General features: G+C 52.2%; 2 protein-coding genes across 7 annotated transcripts; both read left to right on the top strand.

The window, feature by feature from the left end:
- The first annotated feature begins 1,138 nt into the window (after positions 1–1,138).
- SETD1A (SET domain containing 1A, histone lysine methyltransferase) lies at positions 1,139–23,773 on the top strand. 2 transcript variants are annotated; one of them, XM_054582642.1, is made up of 19 exons: positions 1,139–1,287; positions 2,024–2,188; positions 2,411–2,506; positions 4,237–4,507; positions 5,635–5,756; positions 5,989–6,218; positions 6,498–7,353; positions 7,510–8,295; positions 9,268–9,444; positions 9,577–9,664; positions 10,416–10,573; positions 10,716–10,803; positions 12,604–12,939; positions 18,773–19,807; positions 20,248–20,420; positions 20,512–20,622; positions 20,800–20,919; positions 22,358–22,495; positions 22,574–23,773. In XM_054582642.1, exons 2-19 carry the CDS (start codon positions 2,039–2,041, stop codon positions 22,745–22,747), a joined length of 5,109 nt encoding a protein of 1,702 aa, XP_054438617.1. In that variant the 5' UTR covers positions 1,139–1,287; positions 2,024–2,038; the 3' UTR covers positions 22,748–23,773. The 2 variants fall into 2 exon arrangements, with proteins under 2 accessions (XP_054438617.1, XP_054438618.1); XM_054582643.1 differs by lacking the exon at positions 1,139–1,287 and adding an exon at positions 1,378–1,453.
- A 63-nt stretch (positions 23,774–23,836) lies between these two features.
- Positions 23,837–26,957, top strand: HSD3B7 (hydroxy-delta-5-steroid dehydrogenase, 3 beta- and steroid delta-isomerase 7). Of its 5 annotated transcripts, none has more exons than XM_054582647.1 (7): positions 23,837–23,955; positions 24,372–24,540; positions 24,749–24,904; positions 25,170–25,278; positions 25,356–25,455; positions 25,612–25,774; positions 26,112–26,957. In XM_054582647.1, the coding sequence occupies exons 2-7, from the start codon at positions 24,375–24,377 to the stop codon at positions 26,525–26,527; spliced, it is 1,110 nt and encodes a 369-aa protein (XP_054438622.1). In that variant the 5' UTR covers positions 23,837–23,955; positions 24,372–24,374; the 3' UTR covers positions 26,528–26,957. The 5 variants fall into 5 exon arrangements, with proteins under 5 accessions (XP_054438622.1, XP_054438621.1, XP_054438624.1 ...); XM_054582646.1 differs by having other exon boundaries at positions 23,857–23,955; positions 24,369–24,540; XM_054582644.1 differs by having other exon boundaries at positions 23,904–23,991; positions 24,369–24,540.
- Positions 26,958–27,037: the final 80 nt, after the last annotated feature.

Below are 27,037 nucleotides of genomic sequence, written 5' to 3'. Positions count from 1 at the left end.
AGGCCAGAATACCTTGAGTCCGAGAAAGAGAGAAAGGGTGCCGAGCATCAGGTAACCTAAATCCCAGGGTCCCAGGGGTAGGCCTGGGTTGGTGCTGCCCCCCAGCGGCGCGACTGCGTAAGTATAGCGGACACCCCTCCCCCGCGACGTCCCGGTGAAATACGCGGGCACTGGGACCGCGATGCCTGGAGAATCGACCATCCCACCCTAGTTCCTGTAAAACCTAGTTTATTTTTTTACAAGACCCTATCAAGGGTATTTAAGCCTCGCCAGGTTTATCACAAAACTTTAAGAAAGCCTTCGGATTTAGTCACTAATGGTCGCCAACTACGGGTAAGATGCGAACCCTCCTCGGGCCTCAGTCTCCCCATCTGTCGAGTGGGCATCTTAAGCAGCTAGAGGCCCAAGGGGGATAACGGAAGCTAAACGTTCCCTGCATTATGTGCTGCGCCAGGCAAATGGCCCTGAGTCACCATTGTTGGTTGTATTTTTCCATCTCACAGGCGCCCCTCCCAGCCTGCCCGGGTTTCGGTGGGTCCTACGGGAAGCACCCCTGCGACGCCAGGCTCCGCACGCTCTGGCCACGCCCTCTGCGCACGGCGCCTTGGCTCCGCCCACAAAAGAATTCGCACATTCGCTAGGCCGGGTACTTAGAATTACTCAGGCACCCGGGGCTCGGCCGAAAATTCTCATCGGACTCCGAGAGGAGCTCTGGGCCATAGCCATTTTCCCCGGGTCAGAATTGGGCAGTTCTCTGAGTTGTGCTAGTAAGACTCTGCCAACACGGCTAACCAGGCATTATCTTCTTGACTACACCAAGGAGGGTAAAGGGAAGCAACAGCTGGGACCAGGACCTGTGACGAATCTGCAACGTCTAGGACGTTTGGCCGCGCAAGGGGCAGGAAAAGAGGAGCAAAGGAGCGCGCGTCCCGTCCACCCATTCGCCCCGCCCGCCTGACGAATCTGCGCCAGTTCGACGCGCCACTCAAATCTCCCCAGTTCTGGCTGGCCTATTCCCCTCCGCCCCGCCCCCTTTTCCTCAGGGATTAGTCGCTGCTTTCGTCGCCGCCGATTCGTGAACGACCCCAGGCCAGAGCAGCTGGATAGTCGTGGTGAAGCCCACTCTCCGGGGGATGCGGCCAATCTCCAGGCTACCTAGGCCGCAACTCTCGAGCCATATAGGGCGCCGGCCGTGGCGAAACCGCTATCCTCGGCCCCGTTGGTCTCTTGGTGGCGCCCGTGGCGAAAGTGCGAATGTCGACGCTGTGCCTGCTGGGCCTCGCGCAGGTGGCGGTGGTGTTTGGTGCGCGCGCCGGGGAGGTGGTGGTGGGGGGGCGCCGCCGCCGCCACCGCTGCGGGGCCGGGTCTCGCGCTGCCGCCGCCGCCGCCGCCGCCTCGCGCCACTAAGGTGCCGCGCGGGGTGGGGGGAGGGGGAGCCGCTCGACCAGAGCGGGTGAGTGGGGCCGCGCCGCGCGTGCGCGGAGATGGGGGGGCAGAACGCGCCGGGGCGGGAGGAGAGGGCAGCGGCGCGCGTTCCCCCTACTCCCCCGCCCGGATTCGGGGCCGAAGCCGGGTCTCGGGCTCGGTCTCGCGGTGTTTCCAACGCCCCGAATAGCTGCCACCTCTTGGCTGGAGGATCGGGGCGCGGGGACGCGAGCGGGTGTGTGGGAGCGGGAGCCGGGCTTGGCCCGGGCCGCTGGCCGGTGAGGAGGCGGGAGGGGGCGGGGCCTGCTAGGGGGCGGGGGAGGGGTTTTGCTCCGAAGGCAAGTGGGGCGCGCAGTAGGTAGAGCGGGGGCACGAGATGGGCCTGGTGGTCTTGAGGGGAGAGTTGGGAGGTGGAGAGAGAATGGGTTGTTACGGTGAAAGAGTGTACTTGGGGGAACATCTGGGGGAGCCACGGGTCTTGGTGAGGTGTGGAAACTGGGGTGATGAGAACACCTAGAGTCTTGGCTAGTCGGTGAGGGGCAGCAAGGAAGTCAGGCCTAAGACCTGAATCCCCTTGCCTATTTCTCTCTCGTAACAGTGTAAATGAGCAAAGATGGATCAGGAAGGTGGGGGAGATGGGCAGAAGGCCCCGAGCTTCCAGTGGCGGAACTACAAGCTCATCGTGGATCCTGCCCTGGACCCTGCCTTGCGCAGGCCTTCTCAAAAGGTGTACCGCTACGATGGAGTCCACTTCAGTGTCAACGTGAGTGCCCCAGGCCTCTCCTTGCCGTCTAGGAAACTCCTGGACCCGTTCTCCTGTTGGCTCTTTTCAGCATCTAGAACTTCCATACCGAAGGCCAACCTTCTTAAAAAGTGGCTAACTGGAACCCTGCTCTTTTGCATATGGGTCTACAGATGGGCTTCTCAGAACTCAAGAATGTGGTTTCACCTTGAGCTATCTTTCTTTTCCTGCTTTCCTTCCTAGGACTCAAAGTACATACCAGTCGAAGACCTCCAAGACCCCCGTTGCCATGTCAGGTCCAAAAACAGAGACTTTTCCCTCCCAGTCCCTAAGTTTAAGGTATGTGTCTACTAGTCTCCTGGTGTGGTACCCTTGGAGGGTGTGGAGGATTCATCCTGGCAGTTTAGTCTTAATTGAGCTCAATACGAGCTTTCCAGTGAAAGGATCACAGCCAGGTTTAATAGTCTCTGAGGCTGTGAGACTCAGTTGTTCTGGACAGGAAGTATGTTTATGTTCTTGAAAGGTATAGGTGAGGTGTCTCAAGCAGGGGTGTTGACTTCTTGAAGGACAACATAAAGATAGGTTTAGCTGCTGTACCTGTCACTATGCATTCCTAGATAGTGTGTAGTGTGACAGTTCTCTGGTATGATACCCCAGTTACTCAACAATTAAGGGGAGTGACAAGGCTAGGGGCTCTGTCCCTGCAGCCCTGTGTTTCTTACCTCTCACTTGGCCATTGGATCGTCCATCTTGTTTCCTAAGAGGATTCCCATTTCCCTGTCCAGCCAGGATACTCATCAGGCTTTGGGCTGGGCCTAGAAAACTGGCAGTTCTGTTTCCCTCACTAATTTCTTATTCTTCTTTGTTTTTAAATGTTTTTTATGGGGTTCCCTCACCTCTTTACACATTTTGAATACTTTCCCTGGGCAACTTTTTTCACATCCATGATTTTGCCTATTACCAAAATGCTCATGACTTTCAAATACCTGTTTCTAGCCAAGATCAATCTCAACTCCAAACATATATATGTCTGGTAGTGGGACAGCTCCATCTGGAGGCTCAATGGACATCTCAGACTCAAGAGATCTAAAACAAATTATCTTTACCCCTTTAATCCTGCTTTCCCTTTCATCTACTCAGCTGCACGGGCTAGAAACCTGGGAGTCATCCTATGATTCTTCTCGTCTTTATCTGTCATAGTTTGTCACAAAGTTTTGCTGACCCTTTTTGTCTTAATTATTCTATTTTCATTGCCATTTCTTTAATGCAGACTCTTGGAGTCATTTCACCTGGTTTCCTTGTTTCCATTCTCTTCTCCATTTCATCTTCCATCCTGCTGTCATTGTCTTTTTGATTTTACTGTTTTCTGATTTTACTTTTGTTGCCCAGTCCATGTTTTTGTGCACTGATGTGTATATTATTGATCTAAACCAGCCTCACTTCCTGCCTTGATACTGCACACCTGTGTTCCATCCTACTATATATTTTGCTATTTCTAGGAAATGCTAAGTTATTTTATAGTTTCATGCTCTTTAAGTTTTTGTCATTTTGGTGAACTCCTGTTTATCCAAAAAGCCCAGTATGAATGACACTATCTGTGTGCATGCTTCCTTGTGTCCACCCTGAACAAAGGTATCTTTCTGTGGGCTCCCAAACACCCTCTGTACACCTCTGCCGACACTTACTGTGTCATGTTATCGCTGTATGTGTCCTTCCGTCATCTACTTTTCTGAACAGGAATCTCCTTTTTTTCCTATCTTTGTATTCCTAGTACCAAGTCCATGGTAATCGCTTAGGAAAAGCTGAGTTAGTGAATTATTTTTCTACAGCTGGTTCCTTCTGTGTGTGTTTATTTTTCAGTTTGCACCTTTTCCTGGTTCTTGCTGTTATTCTGTGGTGGGAAGAATTCAGGAAAGAAAGGGGTCAAGACGGATGCATCCCTTATTGGGGCCCCCTTACCAAGGCCCTCAGTTTCCCAGTCCTGTCTCTCTTGATCTCATAGATCTCTCTAAAGTTTCCCGAAGGAAAAAGTATTAAGACTCCAGACTTAACTCTTGTCCTCTCCACAGCTGGATGAGTTCTATATTGGACAGATCCCACTGAAGGAAGTGACTTTTGCAAGACTGAATGACAACGTGCGGGAGACCTTCCTGAAGGATATGTGCCGAAAGTATGGCGAGGTGGAAGAGGTAGAGATCCTTCTCCATCCCCGTACTCGCAAGCACCTGGGCCTGGCCCGCGTGCTCTTCACCAGCACTCGAGGAGCCAAGGAAACAGTCAAAAACCTCCACCTTACCTCCGTCATGGGCAACATCATCCATGCCCAGCTCGACATCAAAGGTGAGCGTTCCCATGCTGGCTGCCAGAGTCGGGCTCCAGTAGAGACTGTACATGCAAATGCTTGTTGGAGCCAGGCAGGTAATTGTGTTCGGGATTCCTCATCTGAAACCCTTGGAGCCAGATGGGTTTCTGAAATCACTATTTTGCCAAGGAATTATGGTACCTATGTGGTTTTTTGTGTTTTTTCTTCAGCAGGGTTGGGGCAGCACCCTATTGTCTAGCATATGATTATTTTTATAAGAAAGTGTATGAAGAGTCATACTCAGTTGGATGAATAAAAACTGTAGTAAATATTTTAAGCTTAGGTTAGGTTTTGACACTGAATTCCCAAAAATACTAGGTTTTGAGTTTTTTTGATTTTTGAAATTTTAGATCAGGAATTAGAGACCTTGTCTAGGTGAGTAAAGGAAGCAGTATAGGAGGGCTTCAGTGTTGTGAGTAATAGAGAGGGGTGGGGATTGTGGCATACTGTCGTATGGTGCCATCTAAATGAGGCAGCTGTTATTTGGCATTAGCCATTTTACAAGTGGGAAAGAGGACTAAAGTTGCCAAAAGATTTTTTTTAAAGCCAGAAACCTAGGTTTTAGTGTCAGACCTCATGGTTTTATAATATCCCTCAGCCCCCCAAAAACCTTTTTTTAAGTGATTGTTTGAGGCAAATAAAACACAGCCTTGGGTTGAATATAGTCCTCAGACTACCATTTTGCAACCCTAAGTTTATAGTACCTATGAACTATAGGTACTATAGTTTATAGGATGAAGAGCAGGATAGGACCTAGCATCAGACAACTTTGGTTTGAGTTCCAGTTCTGCCACTAACCAACTTTGTGACTGAATGTAGGTCAATTTTCTTTAAGCTTATAAAGTAGGGGCACTGACGCTTTTCCCTCATGTTGATCGTTCAACATAGTAACACATGTAGAAGAAACTGTGAAATGTTATACTATATGTCGGTGGAGTTAGGTGGAGATAAAGTAGAAGATCCCTGAAGTAGAAATATGGTAGAAGAATTAAAATCCCCAAACCCAGTACTCAACGTGAGGCCTAAGGAGTAAGTGGGAATACCGTATGAGGAAGGAGTTGGTTTCTCCATCTGACTCTTTTGGTTCCCGTTTTTCTCCCTCCAGGACAACAACGAATGAAGTACTATGAACTGATAGTCAATGGCTCCTACACCCCTCAGACAGTGCCCACTGGCGGCAAGGCCCTGAGTGAGAAGTTCCAGGGATCTGGTGCAGCCACTGAGACGGTAAGAAGCTTGTGGTTGCTATAGCCCAAGCCATGTGGGCATGGTCCTTGAGTGACAGAACCAGTCTTTGGGAGGTTCTGGACTTCACCGTTAAGTATAGGAAGAGCCAAGAAAAGATCCTTAGGTACTTTCAAAAGACAGGCAATTGAGATTCTTGGTTTGGGGAAGGGCAAGTTGTTAAATGGTACTTGATCTCTTTTCCTTTCTCCCTGCTCCACTCTTCCGCCTCCAGACTGAATCCCGCCGCCGCCCTTCCTCTGACACAGCTGCCTACCCACCAGGCACTACTGTGGTGGGCACTCCTGGCAATGGCACCCCCTGCTCCCAGGACACAAGCTTCTCCAGCAGCCGACAAGATACCCCATCTTCCTTTGGCCAGTTCACCCCTCAGTCCTCCCAAGGAACCCCCTACACGTCTCGGGGCAGCACCCCCTACTCTCAGGACTCTGCCTACTCCAGCAGGTACAGAGTAAATACCCTCTGGGACCCTCGGATTCTGGAAGCTTCCCCAAGTCTCTCTAGGAGGAAGTTGGAGAGTTGGAAGTTATAATTTATCCTAGTTTCTCTGTGGATTCAGCCAACAAATCCGTGTTCTTAGAGAATTCACCCTAGCTAGAACCCAGCTGCATTTAGACCTTCCTTTGGGGGTGGCATAGAGGGGCTTTGGGGACTGAGAACTGGGACCCTAAGGGCTTGGACATGCAAAGCTGAACCTAGCTAACTCCTGCATTTTTCCTCCAGCACCACTTCAACCTCCTTCAAGCCCCGGCGGTCAGAGAACAGCTTCCAAGATTCCTTTTCCCGTCGCCATTTCTCTGCATCTTCGGCCCCCACGACCACCTCTACAGCCATCTCTGCCACCACTGCAGCCACCGCCACATCTTCCACCTCTTCCTCCTCATTGTCCTCGTCCTCCTCGTCCTCCTCTTCTTCCTCATCCTCTCATTTTCGTGGTTCTGACTCAAACTACCCAGCATATTACGAAAGCTGGAATCGCTATCAACGCCATTCTTCCTACCCACCCCACCGGGCAACTCGGGAGGATCCCCCCGGGGTGCCTTTTGCTGAGAATGCAGCTGAGCGCTTCCCACCTTCCTACACCTCCTACTTGCCCCCCGAGCCCAGCCGGCCCGCTGACCAGGACTACCGGCCTCCTGCCTCAGAGGCTCCACCCCCGGAGCCACCTGAACCTGGTGGAGGCGGTGGTGCTGGGGGACCCAGCCCAGAGAGAGAAGAAGCTCGGACCTCTCCCCGCCCAGCCTCACCTGCTCGTTCCGGCTCCCCAGCCCCTGAGACCACCAATGAGAGTGTGCCCTTTGCTCAACACAGCAGTCTGGATTCCCGCATTGAGATGTTGCTGAAGGAGCAGCGCTCCAAGTTTTCTTTCTTGGCCTCTGACACAGAGGAAGAGGAAGAGAACGAGAACAGCACCACAGGCCCTGGGGCTAGAGACACAGGGATTGAGGTGCCTTCTGGTTCAGGCCATGGGCCCTGCACACCTCCTCCAGCCCCAGCTAATTTTGAGGATGTGGCACCCACAGGGAGTGGGGAACCAGGGACTACCCGGGAATCTCCCAAGGCCAACGGACAGAACCAGGTGAGGTTGGGTCAAGCAGTGGAGCACCTTGGGATCAGGGAGGCAGGGTTGGACCCAGGGGGAAAGGGAAGGGAACTAGACAAGAGAACAGGGATTTAAGGAAAAGCCCAGGGAACAGGCAGAGGCTTTCTGTGACCCTCCTCTGCACTCCTACAGGCTTCTCCATGCTCTTCTGGAGAGGACATGGAGATCTCCGACGATGACAGGGGCGGCTCACCCCCTCCGGCCCCAACACCCCCCCAACAGCCTCCACCCCCTCCCCCTCCACCCCCTCCTCCCCCTCCCTACCTGGCTTCCCTTCCCCTTGCTTATCCTCCCCACCAGCCTGCCTACCTCCTCCCACCCCGACCTGATGGGCCACCACCCCCTGAGTACCCCCCACCTCCTCCACCGCCCCCCCACATCTATGACTTTGTGAACTCGTTAGAGCTCATGGATCGACTTGGGGCTCAGTGGGGAGGAATGCCCATGTCCTTCCAGATGCAGACCCAGATGCTAACTCGGCTCCACCAGCTGCGGCAAGGCAAGGGATTGACTGCTGCCTCTGCTGGTCCCCATGGCGGGGCCTTTGGGGAGGCCTTCCTCCCATTCCCACCCCCCCAAGAGGCAGCCTACGGCTTACCCTATGCTCTGTACACACAAGGGCAAGAAGGCCGAGGGGCATACTCCCGAGAGGCTTACCACCTGCCTTTGTCCCTGGCAGCCGAGCCCCTGCCCTCCTCTTCAGTCTCAGGAGAGGAGGCCCGGCTGCCTCCAAGGGAGGAAGCAGAGCTGGCAGAGGGCAAGGCCCTACCGTCAGCAGGCACTGTGGGCCGTGTGCTGGCCACCCTTGTCCAAGAGATGAAGAGCATCATGCAGCGAGACCTCAACCGCAAGATGGTGGAAAATGTGGCCTTTGGAGCTTTTGACCAGTGGTGGGAGAGCAAAGAAGAGAAGGCCAAGGTGAGGGCCAGTGTCTGGGACTGGGGAAACCTGGGGTTCCATTGGAGGAGCTAGACCTCTTGCTTCTCCAGGCTATACCGCTCAAAATACAGAAGAGGGATAATGAAGGCGAGTGGAGAGAGACTGTGGGCACTTCGTGGGACATTGGTTGGGCAGGGGAGTTGGGGCGCACAGTAGAGAAGTTTGAGCCTGAGAGTCTGAGGGCTTTGTCCTGGCTCCACTGCCTCCTTGTAGTGGATAAGGCCCTTAAACGTCTCTGGGCTTCGATCTTCAAAGTTTTCACTTGTAGAGTGGGAAGAATAATAGCTGCATTTTAAGGTTGATGTGACTTTAAATGAGCAGGCCTTTTCTGAAAAAACTTTATTGATTGATTTTAGAGGAAGGAAGAGAGAAAACATTGATTTGTTTCACTTATGCATTCATTGGTTGATTTTTATTAAAAGACTTTATTTATCTTTAGAGAGAGGGGAAGGAAGGGAGAAAGAGAGAGAAACATTGATGTGTGAGAGAAACATCAATCGATTGCCTTTCGTGTGCCCCAACTGGGGACCTAGCCTGCAACCCCAGCATATGCCCTCACCAGGAGTTGAACTAGTGACCTTTCAGTTTGCAGACTGGCACTCAGTCCACTGAGCCACAGCCAGGGCTATTGGTTGATTGTATTTTTTTCTTTTTAATCAATTTTTAAAATTATATGTTATTGAGCCATTGGTTGATTCTTGTATGTGCCCTGACTGGGTATCAAACCTGCAACCTTGGTATATTGGGATGACATTCTAACCAACTGAGCTACCCAGCCAAGGCTAAATGAGCAGACTTGAGATGCCTCTCCAGGGGCTGGTGCAGGGGAGGTCTGGCATAGACATGCATCAAATGGAAGAGTGAGTAGATGCAATTCTATGTTCCGGGGGCCTGGGAATCGGCAGGAGGGAGCACCTGGGTTCTGGGGCTCAGTCCCCCTACTGCCTGCAGCCATTCCAGAACGCAGCCAAACAGCAAGCCAAGGAGGAAGATAAAGAGAAGACAAAGCTCAAGGAGCCAGGCCTGCTGTCCCTTGTAGACTGGGCGAAGAGCGGGGGAACCACAGGCATCGAAGCCTTCGCCTTTGGGTCAGGGCTGAGAGGGGCTCTAAGGCTGCCTTCTTTCAAGGTACCCAGAACTGTGGTCTTGCCTAGTAGGGTGAGGGGTGGGAGGACCCCCACCCTTCACTGGGGATAGCAGTGGTTGGGAACTCAGAATGTTTGAGTTCTAAATAGGCTCTTGCTCTTTTCTGTCACCCAGGTAAAACGAAAAGAGCCCTCAGAAATTTCAGAGGCCAGTGAGGAAAAGAGGCCCCGGCCTTCCACCCCAGCTGAGGAAGATGAAGATGGTGAGTAGGAAGGTCAGGTAGAAGGAGAAAGGGGAAAGGTTGCTTAGATTCTGGCAGGAAAGTAAGAGACAGGCACAAAGGGATAAAGGTGTCTTAAAAGGCAAGGAGTCAGGTGGAGATTTCAGTACAGGGTTAAAATAAAGCAGTTCTGAGATGTGAGAAGCTTCACATAGGGTTGTCCCTGAATTTTAGTTATGGTTCTTACTCTGGCATGCTGACTTAAGTTTTCTGTATTTCAGTTTTCTCTTATAAAATAGAAGTAGTAATTTCCACATCTAAAAGTCATGGAGTTTTAAGGTTTAATAGGCCATCTACCCAGTTAACCACCCAATCCTTAAACTGTCTTATGTCTTCTTACCAGTCCGTCTACATCTAAACGATTGGTTGGCAGCTTGTGTCTGGGAAACTTCCTTATTGAGTCTGATCTACTTCCCTGGAAACCCAAATCCATTGGCCTTAGAAGTATTTTGGGGGGCCAGGCATAACAAGTCAGCTTCCACTTTCACTCAACCCAGAAAATGATGAAAGATACAAGGAGCATGATACATTTAAAACTGTGTAAAATGTTAGGTATCTGAGGTTTTTGTGTTGCTCTGCTGAGCTTCAACTTCTTGTCTATAAAACGAGGTCTGTCTTACGGGATTATGAGGAAGATCCGCGACAGTGTATGCACAGCTCCTTTCACAGGGTCAAGGAATGGTAACTTACTGCTGATGGTAAATTGTCCTAACTGCCACTCACCTGGGCCTAGACCCTGAGCGAGAGAAGGAGGCTGGAGAGTCAGGACGCCCAGGGACCAAGCCCCCAAAGCGAGACGAAGAACGAAGCAAGACCCAGGGCAAGCACCGCAAGTCCTTTGCTCTGGACAGTGAGGGGGAAGAGGCATCCCAAGAGTCTTCCTCAGAGAAGGTGAGGAAGCAAAACACCAGGTCCCTGCCAGGAGACTACCCTCTGCGTTTCTGTCCCCATGGGAGACTTCCCTTTGGGCTGGAGCCTTCTAGAGGACCAGTTGTCTTTTTCCTATTAGTCCCTATTTGTCTCTTTCCTTAAGGATGAGGAGGAGGATGAGGAAGATGAGGAGGATGAAGATCGTGAGGAAGCCATGGATACTGCAAAGAAGGAGACAGAGGCATCAGATGGTAAGCACAGACAATACAGTAGAATTCTGGCCTGGGAAAGAAGGGATTTGGCCGCTTGTCTAGTCTCTTCCTGAACTCATGTAACATTCCTGCTGGATTTGTTGGTCACCTTTGCCCTCCCCCCTCCCCAAAAGTGACTTTTTTTAGCCCTTGGCCCATTGTAAACAAGAACGCCAGTACCCAGGATATTCCTTCTTGCTTACTATGCTACTGAAACACTGCTGTCCCTTGAAGACACCCCAATAGGGTCTATATATTTTCCCAGGCCTTTGAGATAAGGGTTGCATTCTTTTGCTACTTCTTGAGACACTCAGACTGTGCCATTCCGGCTTTGAGCACTGCTCTTCCTTTAAGGCTCAGCCACTGAGCTGTGCCTCCCTCTTCCCCTCCCTGTAGCTGCCATTACCAGACACAGCTCTGTTCTTCAGTTGAATACCTGTTTGTTCCTCCACATTCGCTGAGACTTCGGTTGAGTCTTTCTTTTCATATCTCTGTTCAGAAATATGCACGATAGGGCAAAGTAGGTTTCCAGTTCATATGGAAAATAATACAATAATACATAATACAAGAATAAACTGTTTTGCGTACTCACAACTATAAACATACTTTTGCCCCGCCCTGTACATTGAACCGCAGCTCTGTGCCAGGCACTTTTTTCAGTATTGGGGGCACATCAGTGACCAAGACAGATGTGGTTCCTATTTTTGCAGAGCCTGTGGCTGGTTGGCGGGGAGGGGGGAGTCTTGACAAACAAGTGAACAAACAGGCTTTGAAATACAGATAGATATGTGCTTTGAAGAAGATAAGTGGGTTAATGAGGTAGAGAGTAACAGGGCAGAGTCATCTGCTAAGAATGAGAGTGCGCAGACTCCTACACCTGCACTTGGTCACCAACTCCGTTCAGTTTTACCACCTCCGTGTTTCTGGAATTGTCACCTTTGATCTTGCTGCCTTGCCTTTCTCACTTAGAGGGTGCAGCAATTTTGTCTGATTTTCCTGTCTCTGCCTCCATACTCCTCGTCCATGTCTGTCCATTTTCCAGCCTGCTGATGGAATTATCTTTACGAAAATGCACACTGGACCCCTCTGTAAAGTCTTCTCCTGGCTCCCTGTTTTCCACACGGTGACTCCTCAGCCTGACACTTTAGGCCATTTATAATCTAGCTCTTTTTACCTGTTTGGGTTCATCTTCTCATATTCCAGACTCTCCCTCACCACCACTGCCTTCTAGTCAGGTTTACTCAGTTTCCGCAAAGACTGCAAAATTCTTAATTTCTTAGAGCCCTTTCTATGTTTTGTCATCTAGAGGCACAGAACATGTAGCATTTCCTAAGCTTATTTTACCCTAGAATCCATGTTCAGAGTCTTCGTTCAGCCAGCATCTATAAGACCCATTGTGGGGAAAGCTTTGGTAGTTAGAGAGGACTGCTTGCCGGTCTTTGAGTGCCCATCTTCTCTTAATCTTTGACACCCCTTCTTAGCCCTGTGTCTGCTTGATGAACTCCTTGTCTGTCTTGACTTCAACATCTCTTTCACAGGAATGCCTTCCTTGACCTCACCTTCTGGGCAGAATCCAGGGCTTCCCATCGCCATGCCCCCCCTCCAGCCCTTCACACTGGGGTTCATTACACTGTGAACAAATTGTGTGCATACCCAGTTCCTTGAGGTTAGGGCTTCCCAGCACCTAGCACATAGCCTTACCTACCCACAGTAGCGAGTCAGTGAATGAACCCACGGCTTGGCCAAGTGAGGGATCTTCCCACCTCGCACCTCGCCTGATTGCCCCTTCTGGATTTCCAGGCGAGGACGAGGGAAGCGATTCGTCCTCCAAATGTTCTCTGTATGCCGACTCAGATGGTGAAAATGATAGCACGTCGGACTCTGAGAGTGGCAGCTCGTCCAGCTCCTCGTCTTCCTCGTCTTCCTCCTCCTCATCCTCGTCGTCGTCGTCATCTGAGTCTTCTGAAGAAGAAGAGGAAGAAGAGCAGCCAGCAACCATTCCCTCAGTATCACCACCCCCCAGAGATGTCCCTGTGCCCCTGCCAGCGCCTGTGGAGGAGCCCAAGCCAGAGAGGATTGCAGTCTCACCAGTCACACCGCTCCCGGAACAGGAGAAGTCTCCAGCAAGACCTGCAGGTAGGTGGTGTGGAGCTGTGCATTTGATCTTTGTGTATGTGTGTGGTTTTACCCATGGGAACAGTGGGGTCATCACTTATTTGTTGTGTACAGTGTGTGACTTTGTTAGAAAATATACAAAGCTGGACAAAAGTCACTATTTTCTGTCTCTCTTTCCTGGGAGCCATTCATGGTCTAATCTACTCAAGATGCACTGCCATAAGCGGTTTACCAAGCCAGCCTAGGTGCTTGGCTGCTAAAATGAAACAGAATGTTCTTTTCCCGAGTAAGCTGAGAAAATTCCCATTTTAACAAATTCCTCATACAATTTTTCTTCAGCCCATTCCTTAATGTGTAGTGTATACTTGCATGTGATTAAATGAACAAATAGGTAACAAACAACTGTTAAAAACATTGTCAGAAACTTAGTTCTTTTTTTTGTTTTCCTTTGTGGATTTGTACATTCACTTGTTATTTTATAGCACATACACATAATTTGTTGTGCTAAGTGAATTATTTATTCAGGCAGTGGATACTTATTGAATACTTAGAGTATGTGCAAAGGATACGATGGTATCTGCACAATAGGCACTGTTCTCACCCTCACGAAGCTTGCGGTCTATAGGGAGACAGTTAATTACTAACTGTGATAAGCACTGTGAAACAATAGTGCAGGGTATACTGAAAACCTGAGTACATCTGTGGAGAAGTCTCCTGCTGAAGCATCATTGGGCTGTGAGATACAGGCGCAGCAGGCAGAAGGGAGTGATTAATATGTGCAAAGGCCCTAAGGAAAAGGAAACAGCATGTCGGAAGACATAAAAGAAAGCTAACCTGGAGGGTTGACACTAGAGAGATGAGCAAGGGCTGGGCCATGTAAAAATGAATAGGCCATGTTAGGAATTTGCTCTTCCTCTTAAGGGCAGTGGAATGACATGATTATATTTATGTTTTGAAAAGATGTAGTGCAGAGGAAACTTGGAAAGGGGCCAGGGTGTATGCAGGAAGATTGAAACTGTTGCTGTCAGTGAGGCAAGCAATGGTGATAACTTGGATTGTCTTGTTCTTCTAATGGAATTAGTAACTCAGCTTTCTTTTTTCTTTTTTTAATAGGTTTCCTTTTTAGATTGATTGATTGATTGGTTGGTTGGTTTCTAGAGAAGGGACAGGAGGGAGAAAGAGAGGGAGACATCAATGTGTGGTTGCCTCTCGCACTCCCCCTGCTGGGACCTGGCCTGCAACCCAGCCATGTGCTGTCCACACTGCGAATTGACCTGGCAACCCTTTGGTTCACAGGCCGGCGCTCAGTCCACTGAGCCACACCAGCTAGGATGTAACTCAGCTTTCAAGATGTGCTTCAGAGATGCACATGGCCCTCCAGAGATTGAACATCATTGAGAATCTGTGGTCTGAGATGGGTAGAGGCCATGTGAAAAGAGCCTCACACTGGTGCACTCTTCTGGTTTCGACCCATGAGAGGAAGAGTTGACACTATCATTAATCCTGGGGTGCCTCGTGTACCCTCTCCTTAGCCTTTTGGTAGCAGAAGAGCCAATGGGGTCAGAGGGAATCTAGTACTCTCATTTTCAGCAGGGAATGAAAAGGAGAGTGGGATATGGTTAGATTTGCATTTCAGAAAGATCATTCTGAAAGGATTTGGAAGAGGTGAGGAAAGCTGTCGAGGGACCCATAAGGAGGTTTGAAGGCATGCAGGTAAGTGAAGGGTATGAACTAAAGTGGAGGCGGTTGCCGTGAGTTGCAGGGAGTAGAAGTGGTGGTGAGGATTTGAGAGAAATTTAGAAGAATACAACTGCTTGGTTAAACTACTTACCAGGAAAGGAAGCTCAAGGAGGAACAGAATTAGGAAGACTGTTGATGCATTTAGTTGGGGTTGAGTTTGACATGTTCTGGGATCTCCAGGTAGAAGCATTCAACAGGTAGTTGGATAAATACATCTGAAGCTCTGGAAAGAGCAGTAGGCTGGAAATGAGATACATATTCCAGATTGATAAAAGTATGGATTTGAATATATTTGTGTACTCTAGAAAGATGTTTGGAATGAAAGAAGGGAGCCAGAGCCTTACGGTTTTTTATAAGATAGGTGGGCAAAGGGGAGCCAGGAGAGGCTGCAAGGAGTGATCAACAGGTGGCACTGAAAAGCAGGGAGCTTGCAGTTTTAGTTTCTTTCTTCTTTCCTTCCTTCCTTTCTTGATTTCATTTCATTTTATTTATTTATTTTTAGAGAGAGGGGATGGGAGGGAGAAAGAGGGGGAGAGAAATATCCATTGGCTGCCTCTCACACAGCCCCAACTGGACACCTGGCCCGCAACCCAGGCGTGTACGCTGAACAGGAATCGAACCAGCAGGCTTTCAGTTTGTAGGATGACGCCCAACACACTGAGCCATACCAGTCAGGGTAGGGATCTTGGAGTTTTGAAGGGAGGGAGTGGTTTGTATCAGCAGGCCACAAGAGATGTAAGATAGGAAAAGTGTCGGATTTGGCAGTTGGGTCTCTGGTGACCTTACCAATTCAGTAGAGTGGATCAAACTGGGGCCAACTTATGGGGGTTTGAGAATTGAGGGACAGATGCCAGAGATAACCAATCTTCTCGAAAGATAGAGTACTTTTCTAAAAGAAAAGAGAGTTGAGGGGTTATAATTAATAATATTAGCATTTATTGAGTACCTGTGTGCCAGGCTCTGGGCCTGACACACTGCAATTTTATTTTCTCATTCAATCCTCACAACAAACTTATTATTCCCATTTTATATACAGGGACTTTGAGATTTAGTGAGATACTCAAGGTTACCCAGCTGGGCTTGGAGAGACAGCAAAAAGCAGCATCGATAAAGGGTTAGCTTTTCCAAGTAGGTGAGACCTGAGCATGTTCATACACTAAAGGGAAGAGGAAACAAGTAGATGAACCAGGAGAGAGAGAAATACATGCTGGACTAGCATGGGGAGGAGGAGCATACTCTAGATGTGATGCAAATCTATCTGTAAGTGGGGAGGTACGGAGATGTGGTGTTTCATGCCTGGAGGCCCCTTTTTTCACTTTGCAGTAGGAAAGTAGGATGTTTTCTAAGCCCAAGGGTGATGGGTGGAGTAGGAGCCTTGGAAAGATGAAAAAAGGAGGGAGTGAGGATGAAAGCTGGCCGAGTCTGCCAACAACTCAGAAGCCCTGCTGAGGTTGAGGCCTAGGGGTCAAGGAGGACAGAAGGCAAGTGGTTGGGTAGATTCAGGATTGGGGGTCTACAGGGTGGAGGTGGTAAGAGAATGTGGAAAGGTCCGTGAAAGGAGAGGACAAAATGAGGGTCCCTGCAGTTTGGGCACGAGAAAGAAAGAAGTGAATTTAGGAGGAGAAGGGTGGGCTGGAGGGAGAAGGATGGTAGATTGAAAAGGTGCAGTGGGATGAACCGAAAGGAGCTGGGGAATTAGGGTCAGAGGGTAGGGGGTCAGAGTGTAAGGGTTCAAGGCGGAGCTTTTCTAGAGGGTGACACAGTCAGGTGTGTGACTGTGGAAGGCAGCTGAGAATGAAAAAGGTCACTGGAGATGTGAAATTGGGTAAACAGGTGGGATATCAGAGTCCCTGAGATAGATGGCAGAGGTGGGAGAGGTGGTGACAGTTAAGGCAGGTCCCTTGTTTTTTAGAGAATGACAGGGAAATCCAGGTTACCAAGGCCGCAACTGGATAGACAGCTACGTAGCCAGGTGGTAGGAGCCTGGGACACAGCTTGTCTGCTGAAACCCAAAGATAAGGACCTGGATGCCTTTCGGACTTGATTTTCCTCTGTCTTCTGATCTGGTTCATTCTTCCCTCCTTCTGCAAATGGGCTTCCTCTGGTTCTCTGTTCCAGTAGAAAATGTTTGCCCCCACATACCCCATCTGTCCTAGATCCTGATCCTGAGGGAAGTTTCTGGTGGGGCTGGCTTGGGTCAGGTAGCCGTCAATTAATGAGAGTCAGTCATGCAGTAGAAACCGTGGCTTCTGGGAGTTGTATAGACTGGGAAGGTACCCCAAAAGTTGTCTCCCTAAATGAAAGGCATGGCCAGGTTTCCTTTAGGACAGGGAAATTTGTGAGAAGAAGCTGAGCCAGGAGGGGAATTTGTTCTCTGCAAGAGCCAGGCTTCCAGAGGGCAAAGTGGGCGAGGCTGGGAGGGCCTTGGTACCTTCAAAGTGGACCCCAGGTGGTATCCAGAGCCTTGGGAAATGCAGGCTGGGGGCCTTACTCAGGGTGCCAGATTGGAGAACATCTATTAAGGCATTGGACACGTGGTGACTGGCTTCTCTTTAGCTCTATGAGTGGTAGAGCTAAGTAAGAAACAACTGAGTTCTAATGCAGGGTGTCGGGAGCAGCATAGGGGAGTAGGGAAAAAAGTGTGAACTCAACTCAGGCTACCCAGTGTGCAGATCTTGTTCTGTCATTTGCTAGCTCTGTGGCCTTCATCAGGTTATTAATCGCTCTCTGCCTCAGTTTCCTTATCTGTCAGATGAGGTTAATAATAGTACCCATCTCCCAGGGTGGTTGTGAGAAATAAATGAGTAACTAATATATGTTAAGGGCTTGGATTAATGCTTGGCATAAAATATTAGCTATTAATCTGCTGCAGCCAGCTGAAGACTGGCAATTAAGAACCCCCTGCTGGTTCTGAGAAGATACTACCAGTGTCTGAGGAAGTCAGGGAAGCCCTCACAAAGGAGATGGCGTGAAGCTGGGTCCAAAAGCTGCATGTCAGCTTTCCCGGTGGGCAACGGGAGAGAGGCATTCCAAACAAAGTGAACCGTGGCGGCAAAAGGCCACAGGTCTGAAAGGCCATGCCTGTTTGGGTGGCTGAAACCTAGCACGAGAGGGCAGAGTATGGGTTGGCCTCGCAGGGATTTTCTGATGGGTCAGTCGCAGGAGAGGGTCTGCTCCGGGGAAAGGGCTATTCGCATATTGAGCGATGTTCAGACTCCACTCTGCAGCAGGCTTGTGGGGGGGCCCACGGGGCGGGGGGATGTGCTTGCTGCCTGTCCTGTGGGTAGTCAGCTGGGGAGAGACGGTATGGCCTGTTCAAAGATAGTATTTTCCCCTCCCCAACTCACCCCTCATCCTTGGGCTTTCAGCTTGACCTTCACCTGCTTTAAGGAGGACTTCTTGACCCCCCTCCTCACTTGGGCAAATCCCCAGTGCTGTTTGGGGGGCATTAGAGAGCAAGGCAAATTTTATAAGATATTTTACTACAAAGATTCAGCTTCTTACATTGTATCTTCTTCACCTTACTAAACAGAATACTGTTTGTGGTTGAAATAATGGATACTTTAATTCAGATCTGGCTCATTGCATACTCAAACGCAGCTGGCAAAAATTGCCTTGGTCCGTGTGCCTAGTTTTTGGATGTGGTTCTGTCACCACCAGTCTTGGTAAGAGGGCTAGAGTCTGAGTGTTTGTTTCCTTAGCACTCCGACCCTACTGCCACTCTTCACAGTTTGGGCTGTACATTTGTTTCATGTAATTGGCTCCGTTGGACTACAAACTCTGAGGGTTTTGAAAGTGTCTGCTCAACGTGTTTTTTTCCATACCCAACACATAGCTGGTGCTCAGTGAATGTGGAATGTATGAATGAATAGGTGTAAAATCCTATCCTGCCCACGAAGCCCATAGTGCTGAGCACATTGCAGGTGCGAGAGGCAGGCAGTGTGTTCACTGAGCAAGCGGGAGTGTCTGCTGGAAGCTGGGAAGAGAGTGAGTGCAGCTGGGGTGTGGGCTTCCTGGTGAGGCTGGCCAGTCTCCTGTCCATAACGAGTCTAAGTCTGGTGACATCAGGCCAAGAAGCTGACCCTCTCCTTTTCGTGTGTGCTTCCTTCCCCAGGTTCCATTGAGGAACCAGCTCCCAGTGTGCCCCAACCTTCGCCAGAGCCACCGGCTGGGCCCCCAGCCCCTGCCCCCTGCCCTGATGAGCGCCCCTCCTCTCCTATCCCTCTCCTGCCCCCACCCAAGAAACGCCGGAAAACTGTCTCCTTCTCCGCTGTGGAGGAGGTGCCAACCCCAGAGCCTTCCCCAGCCGCCCCACAGCAGGCCAAGTCTCCTGGCTCCGGCTCCCGCAAAGTCCCTCGGGGTGTGGAGCGGACCATTCGCAATTTGCCCCTGGACCATGCATCTCTGGTCAAGAGTTGGCCTGAGGAAGTGTCTCGAGGAGGTCGGAGCCGGGTTGTAGGCCGAGGCCGCTCGACAGAGGAAGAAGAAGCGGAGCCAGGGACAGAAGTGGACCTGGCGGTGCTGGCCAACTTGGCCTTGACCCCAGCCCGGCATGGGTTGGCTGCCTTGCCTGCTGGTGATGACCCAGAGGCCACGGAGACATCGGACGAGGCAGACCGCCTGGGCCCCCTGCTCAGCCACATTCTACTGGAGCACAACTATGCCCTGGCCGTCAAGCCCCCACCCTTCACACCATCCCCTCGCCCCCTGGAGCCAGTTCCTGCCCCTGCAGCCCTCTTCAGCTCCCCTGCGGATGAGGTTCTGGAGGCCCCTGAGGTGGTGGTGGCTGAGGCAGAGGAACCAAAGCAGCAACAGCACCAAGAGGAGGGTGAGGAGGAGGAGGAGGAGGAAGAGGAGTCCGAATCATCTGAGAGCAGCAGCAGCAGCAGCAGTAACGGGGAGGGGGCTATCCGGAGGCGCAGCCTCCGTTCCCACACCCGGCGCCGGCGGCCACCCCCACCCCCACCCCCACCGCCTCCCACCTTTGAACCCCGCAGTGAGTTTGAGCAGATGACCATCCTGTATGACATTTGGAACTCAGGCCTGGACTTGGAGGACATGGGCTACCTACGGCTCACATACGAGCAACTGCTGCAGCAGACAAGCGGGGCCGACTGGCTTAACGACACCCACTGGGTCCATCACACCAATATCCTGAGCCCAAGGCTGGCCTTCTTGGGATAGAAAGACAGGCTCAGGGAGTAGGGGGTGGACTTCCCTGAGGTCACACGGCCGGGTGACGTTCTCTTCAGATAACTGCTAGTGGTGACGTTCTCTTCAGATAACTGCTAGTGTCTGCGTTTCCCTCCCTCCCTGACCACTTTTCTTTGCCACCCGTGTTCATCCTGGGTGTGTCTCCTCTGGCTACGAAGTCACCCTGTTCTCTCTGCCTCCCAAAGTTTCTGGCAGAAAAGGGGGGCTAAGACTTATTTCTCTCCATCTTTCTGTACCCTTCAGCCAAGTATGATCAGGACCTCTAGTGAAGGTCAGTCACCCTTTTCTTGGGCTGGTAGTGGAGGGACAGAGGGGAGGGGAGCCCAGGGATCTGGTCAATGAGGAACCCATTCTTTTCCTTAACACACCGTGCACTCACCAACCTGAGCACTCCAAAACGCAAGCGGCGGCCTCAGGATGGGCCCCGTGAGCACCAGACAGGCTCAGCCCGCAGCGAAGGCTATTACCCTATCAGCAAAAAGGAAAAGGACAGGTACCTGGATGTGTGCCCTGTCTCAGCCAGGCAGCTGGAAGGGGCGGACACTCAGGTGAGGCTCTGCCCTGACATATGGGCCACTGGCATCCTCTTCCCATTGTTTCTCCTGGAACTTAACCTCCTCTCTTTCCTGCTTCTCACAGGGGACTAACCGTGTACTTTCGGAGCGCCGATCTGAGCAGCGGCGGCTGCTGAGTGCCATTGGCACCTCAGCCATCATGGATAGTGATCTGCTAAAGCTAAACCAGCTCAAGGTAAGGAGCGGGAACTTGGACTCGGTGGAAGGGCAGCATGGTGGAGTCCCCTAAGGGTGCGGATTTGGGGGGTGCGTGGCCAGACATGCCCTCTTGCCCTGGAGCTCTGCAGGAAAAGCCAGGAGAGGGGTTGAGGGAGGCACCCAGCAGCAGAATAGTCTACCTTCTGCCCTTTAGTTCCGGAAGAAGAAGCTTCGATTCGGCCGGAGCCGGATCCATGAGTGGGGTCTGTTTGCCATGGAACCCATTGCAGCTGACGAGATGGTCATTGAATATGTGGGTCAGAACATCCGCCAGGTGAGGAGGCCCGGGTCCCAGTCTGAGGGCAGCATGGGATACTGACATGAGCCCCATCCAACGCTCTGGATAAAGCCCCACATAACCCTCCTGGCTCCAAGGCTTAATCAGACCACCCCTTCGCTCCCTCCCTCCCTACCTCCCTAGTAATGGGTACTAGTAAAGTAGTTAACGAGATGGTAATGACCCAGCAAGATACAAGATTAATGTTCTCTATCCCTTTAAGGACCTCAGTTTAGCGGGGAAGACAGGCATTCAACAAGCAACTATAACAAAGGATGGTGTTTGGTTGTTACTAAAGGGGAAGTTCAGGGAGGTAGGGCTGGTTTGAGCACAGTACTGTTTACACCAGGATCTGAAGGGTGATGAACTCCCGGGCTCAGGTGAGGGGAGGTGCGCCTGGTTGTGGGACATCATATACGGAGGCCTGGAGGCAGGAGTCTCAGGAGGGCAAGGAGGGTACTGTGGCCAGTTGGAAACACCTGGGCCAATGGCAGCGATTATAAATGGAGGGACAGGTGTGGGGGGCTAGACTACCTGGAAGTTAGGAACCACGTTCATAAGTTGGGACATGCCGAGATGAGGAAAGTTGCTGGGAAGCATTAAATAGAAGGGAACTTTGGAGATTGCGAACTCCCTCTGGGCTGCAGTGTGAAGAGAGACCAGTAGGGTGGGAGGGAGGCTGTTACAGAGATCCTGGCCAAAGGTGGGTATCTCGACTAGGCAGTGGTGGCCAAGGTAGCAGGAGTCTGGGGGTCCAAGGCAGCTCTGGAGAGTGAGGGCAATGAGCAGGTGAGGCCATTCCTTAGGGCGCTTGCCTTTAGCAGCTGGGAGTAGTAGGGCTGCCAGTGAGGTGGGAGTGAGGAGGAGGAGCAGATGGGTGATACAGATGAGTTCCAGTCAGGATACGTGAAGTTGCAGTACTCAGGACATTTAGAAGAGGACACCCAGCAGCTCCACTGAGGTGGATTTTGGCTGGAGATGGACGTTTGGAAGGAGTCCCCAGCACTTAGCTGGCAGTTGAAGCCGTGGAAGAGAGAACACCCAAGGGAAGAGTGCAGAGGGCTTAGTGATGAGTAGGTAGGGCTCAGGCCATGAAGTGGCCCCTGTCATCTTGGGAACTGCCACAGCTCCACAGCAGACTGGGGACTCCACTGTGGGCCAGGAAGACACTGCAAGAGCGGTGAGGGGCTGCTTCTGCCCAGCGACCAGTGCAGACTTCCCTGGGGTCCTCCTTGGGTGACTTAGAATGGCAGCCGAAGGTATAGGGGGTTGGCCATGAAGGGAGGCCTCCTAGGAGCCAAGTTAGGAGTGTCTCTGCGTTGGGTTGGTGGAAGCCAGAAAGGGAGGTATGGATACGACAGGTCTCTGCGGCTCCCAGGATGGTAGCTGGGAGACTGAGGGGCAGCTCCCTGACCATCTAACCTCATCCTACCAGATGGTGGCCGACATGAGGGAGAAGCGCTACGTGCAGGAGGGCATCGGCAGCAGCTACCTGTTCCGGGTGGATCACGACACCATCATTGATGCTACCAAGTGTGGCAACCTGGCGAGGTTCATCAACCACTGCTGCACGGTGTGCTGGGGGCCTGGCTAGGGCGGGCGGGGTCTGAGGGGGTGGCCACTCAGCTCACTCTGCCCTCCCCTCCTGCAGCCCAACTGCTATGCCAAGGTGATCACCATTGAATCCCAGAAGAAGATTGTGATTTACTCCAAGCAGCCCATTGGTGTTGACGAGGAGATCACCTACGACTACAAGTTCCCACTAGAGGACAACAAGATCCCATGTCTGTGCGGCACTGAGAGTTGCCGTGGCTCCCTCAACTGAGGTGGGCAGGACTGGTGCCCACACCCCTATTTATTCCCCTTGGTGCCCTGAGCTCCCAGCCCCCTGGCCTTAGTGGGCTCAGGAGGGCCCACATGCCCCCATCTCTGAATATGGAGTTGGGCCCTGAGTCCTGCAAGGGAGCTTCAGTCCTTGAAGCAATGTCTGCCTCCCCTGTCACCCCGCCACCCACCCCCTAATTTTTTTCTTTGCGGAGAAGAAGCTGTAAATGTTTTGTAGCTGCCAGCAGCTGTTTCCTGTGGAAACCTGGGGTGCCGGCCTGTACAGATCCTGTTCTTGGGGGCTGCACACCCCCCTTGCTTTGTGTTAATGGGGACTTCCCTTTTGTGCCCTGCGTGCACCCCTCCCCAGTTTAGGGGTCTCTAGGGGCAGTGGCCATGTTCTCCCCCTGGGGAGGGGGGCCCTGTGCCTCCCAGTCCTGGGGATTCTGTGCCTGGAACCCTGCCTCATCTTCTGTTCCTGCCAGACCCTGTGGGTCACCTTCCTACCCTGGTGTCTGGAAGCTCCAGCTGGGCCAGGCCAGGATGGTGGGGGGAGCGGGCCCTTCCTGTTGGGCTGGATTGTACATATGTTAATAGCACAAACCCAATGCCACATTTTTATAATTGTGATTAAACTTTATTGTACAAAAGTGCTTGGTCAGTATCTTTGGGAAATAGGATGTGATGAGGGTTAAGGACAGAGGGTAGGGCAAATGAAGAGGGGATCTGGAGTTTCGGGTGGGTAGAGAGGCTTTTGGGCAAGGGCCCAGATCCAGACTCGGCCATCATCGCTCTGGGCCACCTGATAGGCTGGAACAGCCTAGATCCCCCAGCAAGCCAGTCAGACCTGGCCAAGGTCAGGCCTCCCTCCCCAGAACCGCAGCTGGCCTCCTGGGAAATCAGCAGGAGGGAAGGACTGACCTCATATGGTAGGAGTGAGGTCACCCTGCTTGCTCCATCTCTCCCCCACCCAATCCCCTCAGTGTCCACACCACAGGTTTTGGTTTTCCCATCCCCCTTCCCCAAGTTCTTTGCTGGAACCAGATGCCAGTAGAGCACACTGGCCACCAGAGGGAGCCCTGTGGCAAGAGTGGGAGGCAAGGAGTGGAGGTTGGGCTAGTCTGTTCCTGGAATGGGCAGGAGGAGGGACGAGCGGAAGGGGAAAACGGAGTGCCGCTGGACAGAAACGAGAGAAGACCAGCTCCTCTGGTGGGTAGTTTGGGCACCCTGGGACTGTGGCTGCAGGTAGGCAGAGATGCCAGGGGGTCCCCTGCCCCAGTTCCAGCCCTGCCCACCTTCCTCCCCAACTCCTTGCCTCCCACCTCCCCACCCCCACCCAACCTCCCCTTCCACCTCAAACACAGAGCCCTTCCTGAAAGCCCTCACCACTAACTGTAGCTAGTTATCTCGCTACAGTTATCTCACTAACTGTAGTTGGCAGGGTCAGAGGACAGGTAGCCTGCCTACTGCACCCACAGCTACAGCCACCAGGAACAGTTCTGGCCCCTGGGTCACTGCTACAGTCCACTAGGTCAGAAGTCCCTTCTAGGGATAACAGGTGGGCTGCCAGTGCTGAGGCAGGTAGTGGCAGGCAGCTCAGGTGAACCAGTGTCTCTCCCTAGCAGGACATGGCAGACTCTGCACAGGCCCAGAAGCTGGTATACCTGGTCACAGGTGGCTGTGGCTTCCTGGGGGAGCATGTGGTTCGAATGCTGCTGCAGCGGGAACCCCGGCTCCATGAGCTGCGGATCTTTGACCTGCACCTGGGTTCCTGGCTGGAAGAGCTGAAGACAGGTGATCATGGTGGGGACTTGTGGGGAAGACATGAACTCCCTCCATGGTGGTGGAAAAGATGACGCCTGTTTTTGTTCTCTGGTGCACGGGAATGGGGTAAATGAGTCACGCTGGGAACATGTGTTTCCCAAGGGTGTAGGCTGAACCAGGCAGCTGACTGGTGGCCCCAGCTCTGACATTGCTTCTGGCTACCCCTACCCCATACCAGGGCCAGTGCAAGTGACTGCCATCCAGGGGGATGTGACCCAGGCCCACGAGGTGGCAGCGGCTGTGGCTGGAGCCCATGTGGTCATCCACACAGCGGGGCTGGTAGACGTGTTTGGGAGGGCCAGTCCCGAGACCATCCATGAGGTCAACGTGCAGGGTGAGATGCTCCCTAACTGCTCTAATAAAGCACGTAACACTTCTGGTACATGGCCTGACCTTGACTGTGTCCCAACTACCCCCTCCCCCTTGGACCCTGACCTCTGTGATTCTCTTGTGTAAGTCTGTCCTGTGTCCCAACCTGCTGTGGTTTTCCCTGGCCCTGGGGGAGGAAGCCATGTGCCTTCATCCAGACTTGAGATGGGGAGGGGAAAAATACAGAGAGGGAGGGAGCTTCAGTTTGAACACACACCCCACCTCCCCAGGCACGCAGAATGTGATTGAGGCTTGTGTGCAGACTGGAACACAGTTCCTGGTCTACACGAGCAGCATGGAAGTTGTGGGGCCCAACATCAAAGGCCACCCCTTCTACAGGTGAGCTGAGTTTCCCCCCAACATTTTTAGAGTGCCATCTTCCCTCAGCATTAAGACTCTTCGCTCTCCCCGACTAGGGGCAATGAGGACACCCCGTATGAAGCAGTACACAGACACCCCTATCCTTGCAGCAAGGCCCTAGCTGAGCAGCTGGTTCTGGAAGCCAATGGAAGGAAGGTGAGACTGGAGAAGATGAGATGCAGAGCCACAGCCAGCTGGGCTTTTTTGCCTCCTGCCCTGGGAACCTCCCTTCCATTTCCAGCTTGAAGAGGCCAGGGCAGAGGGCAGGTCACTGGGTCCTAGGTCTTAGCAGTGCCTACCTTTTGTCTCCAGGTCCGTGGGGGTCTGCCCTTGGTGACATGTGCTCTGCGCCCCACCGGCATCTATGGTGAAGGCCACCAGATCATGAGGGACATCTACCACCAGGGCCTGCGCCTAGGAGGCCGGCTCTTCCGGGCTATCCCAGCCTCTGTGGAGCATGGACGGGTCTATGTAGGTGAGGCCTGGGCTAGACGGGGGGAGGCTGAGAACAGGGCAGGACCTGTGGGGTTCTGGGAGGTGTGCAGTGTGTAACCTGGATAGAAAAGAACAGCCTATACATGGGCCAGGGTAGACTGTATGTAGCATTGCCTACACAGGGCACAGAGGAAACAGTATCCATGCAAGCTGGGAAAGCGGACATAAAAAACATGTCGCAGGCGGAGGAGAGGGGCAGCATCTGCATAGGCCCAAAGAGGAGGTGGCTTGTATGTGGGCTGGCCTGGGAGACCACAGCATATACGTGGTCACAAGAATACTCAGGGGCACATCCGCCCCACTTCCCTCACTGGCAGGCAACGTGGCCTGGATGCACGTGCTGGTGGCCCGGGAGCTGGAGCAGCGAGCAGCACTAATGGGTGGCCAGGTGTACTTCTGCTACGACGAATCACCCTACAAGAGCTATGAGGACTTCAACATGGAGTTCCTGGGCCCCTGCGGATTGCGGTTGGTGGGCACCCGCCCACTGTTGCCCTACTGGCTACTGATGCTTCTGGCTGTCCTCAACGCCCTGCTGCAGTGGCTGCTGCGACCCCTGCTGCTCTATGCACCTTTGCTCAACCCCTACACGCTGGCTATGGCCAACACCACCTTCACTGTCAGCACCAACAAGGCTCAGTGCCATTTTGGCTACGAGCCCCTGTTCTCATGGGAGGAGAGCCGGACCCGCACCATCCGCTGGATGCGGGCCATGGATAGTTCGGCCCAGTGACGGTGGAGCTGGGGCCTGGAGCCCAGCACAGCACATCCATCCAGGCCCACAGCCCACAAGCCCTGGCTGAGGAGGGAAGGCTGCATTCTAGAGCTCGAGTGTCCAGTGCCAGACTGGCTGTCCTAGAGCTCTCCACATGTGAAATCCATGAGCCTTACATCTGTGTCCTGATGCCTCTAAGTTCTAGGGAAGGAACATCTTCACTCTCAAGCCAGGTCTGACGGCGGATTGGCAAGGGTCTGATTTCCCTGATGTTCTCATCTGCCATCCCATTATTGGCTTTTCAAGCAGGAAGTGGGTACAAGTTCCACAGGCCCCACGCTGGGCTTCTGATGTCCAAGCATGATCCTGTATTCTGAGTGAAGAGGCTTTCTGACTCTTCCTACCCCCTTTGTGACTCCTTGAGGGTCATACTCCCATTATTTTAAAACACTTATCACCTTAGGATGCTTATCTTTTAAATGTCCTCAATGAAAACTGAGGAAATCTGTGTATTTTCACTTCTTCCCA

Source organism: Pteronotus mesoamericanus, unplaced genomic scaffold, assembly GCF_021234165.1.
Source record: "Pteronotus mesoamericanus isolate MK-2021 breed Mesoamerican mustached bat unplaced genomic scaffold, CSHL_Meso_final contig_72, whole genome shotgun sequence".
NCBI classification, from domain to species: Eukaryota; Metazoa; Chordata; class Mammalia; order Chiroptera; family Mormoopidae; genus Pteronotus; species Pteronotus mesoamericanus.
The sequence above is the reverse complement of the archived record's forward strand: the minus strand, read 5'-3'. Positions and strand labels throughout refer to the sequence as shown.

Coding starts and splice junctions, on each gene's coding strand:
- HSD3B7 (XM_054582647.1), top strand. CDS start 24,375: ATGGCAGACTCTGCACAGGCCCAGAAGCTGGTATACCTGGTCACAGGT. Junction 24,541..24,748: donor GCTGGAAGAGCTGAAGACAG/GTGATCATGGTG, acceptor ACCCCATACCAG/GGCCAGTGCAAGTGACTGCC. Junction 24,905..25,169: donor CCATGAGGTCAACGTGCAGG/GTGAGATGCTCC, acceptor CCACCTCCCCAG/GCACGCAGAATGTGATTGAG.
- SETD1A (XM_054582642.1), top strand. CDS start 2,039: ATGGATCAGGAAGGTGGGGGAGATGGGCAGAAGGCCCCGAGCTTCCAG. Junction 7,354..7,509: donor AGGCCAACGGACAGAACCAG/GTGAGGTTGGGT, acceptor GCACTCCTACAG/GCTTCTCCATGCTCTTCTGG. Junction 10,574..10,715: donor AAGAGTCTTCCTCAGAGAAG/GTGAGGAAGCAA, acceptor TCTTTCCTTAAG/GATGAGGAGGAGGATGAGGA.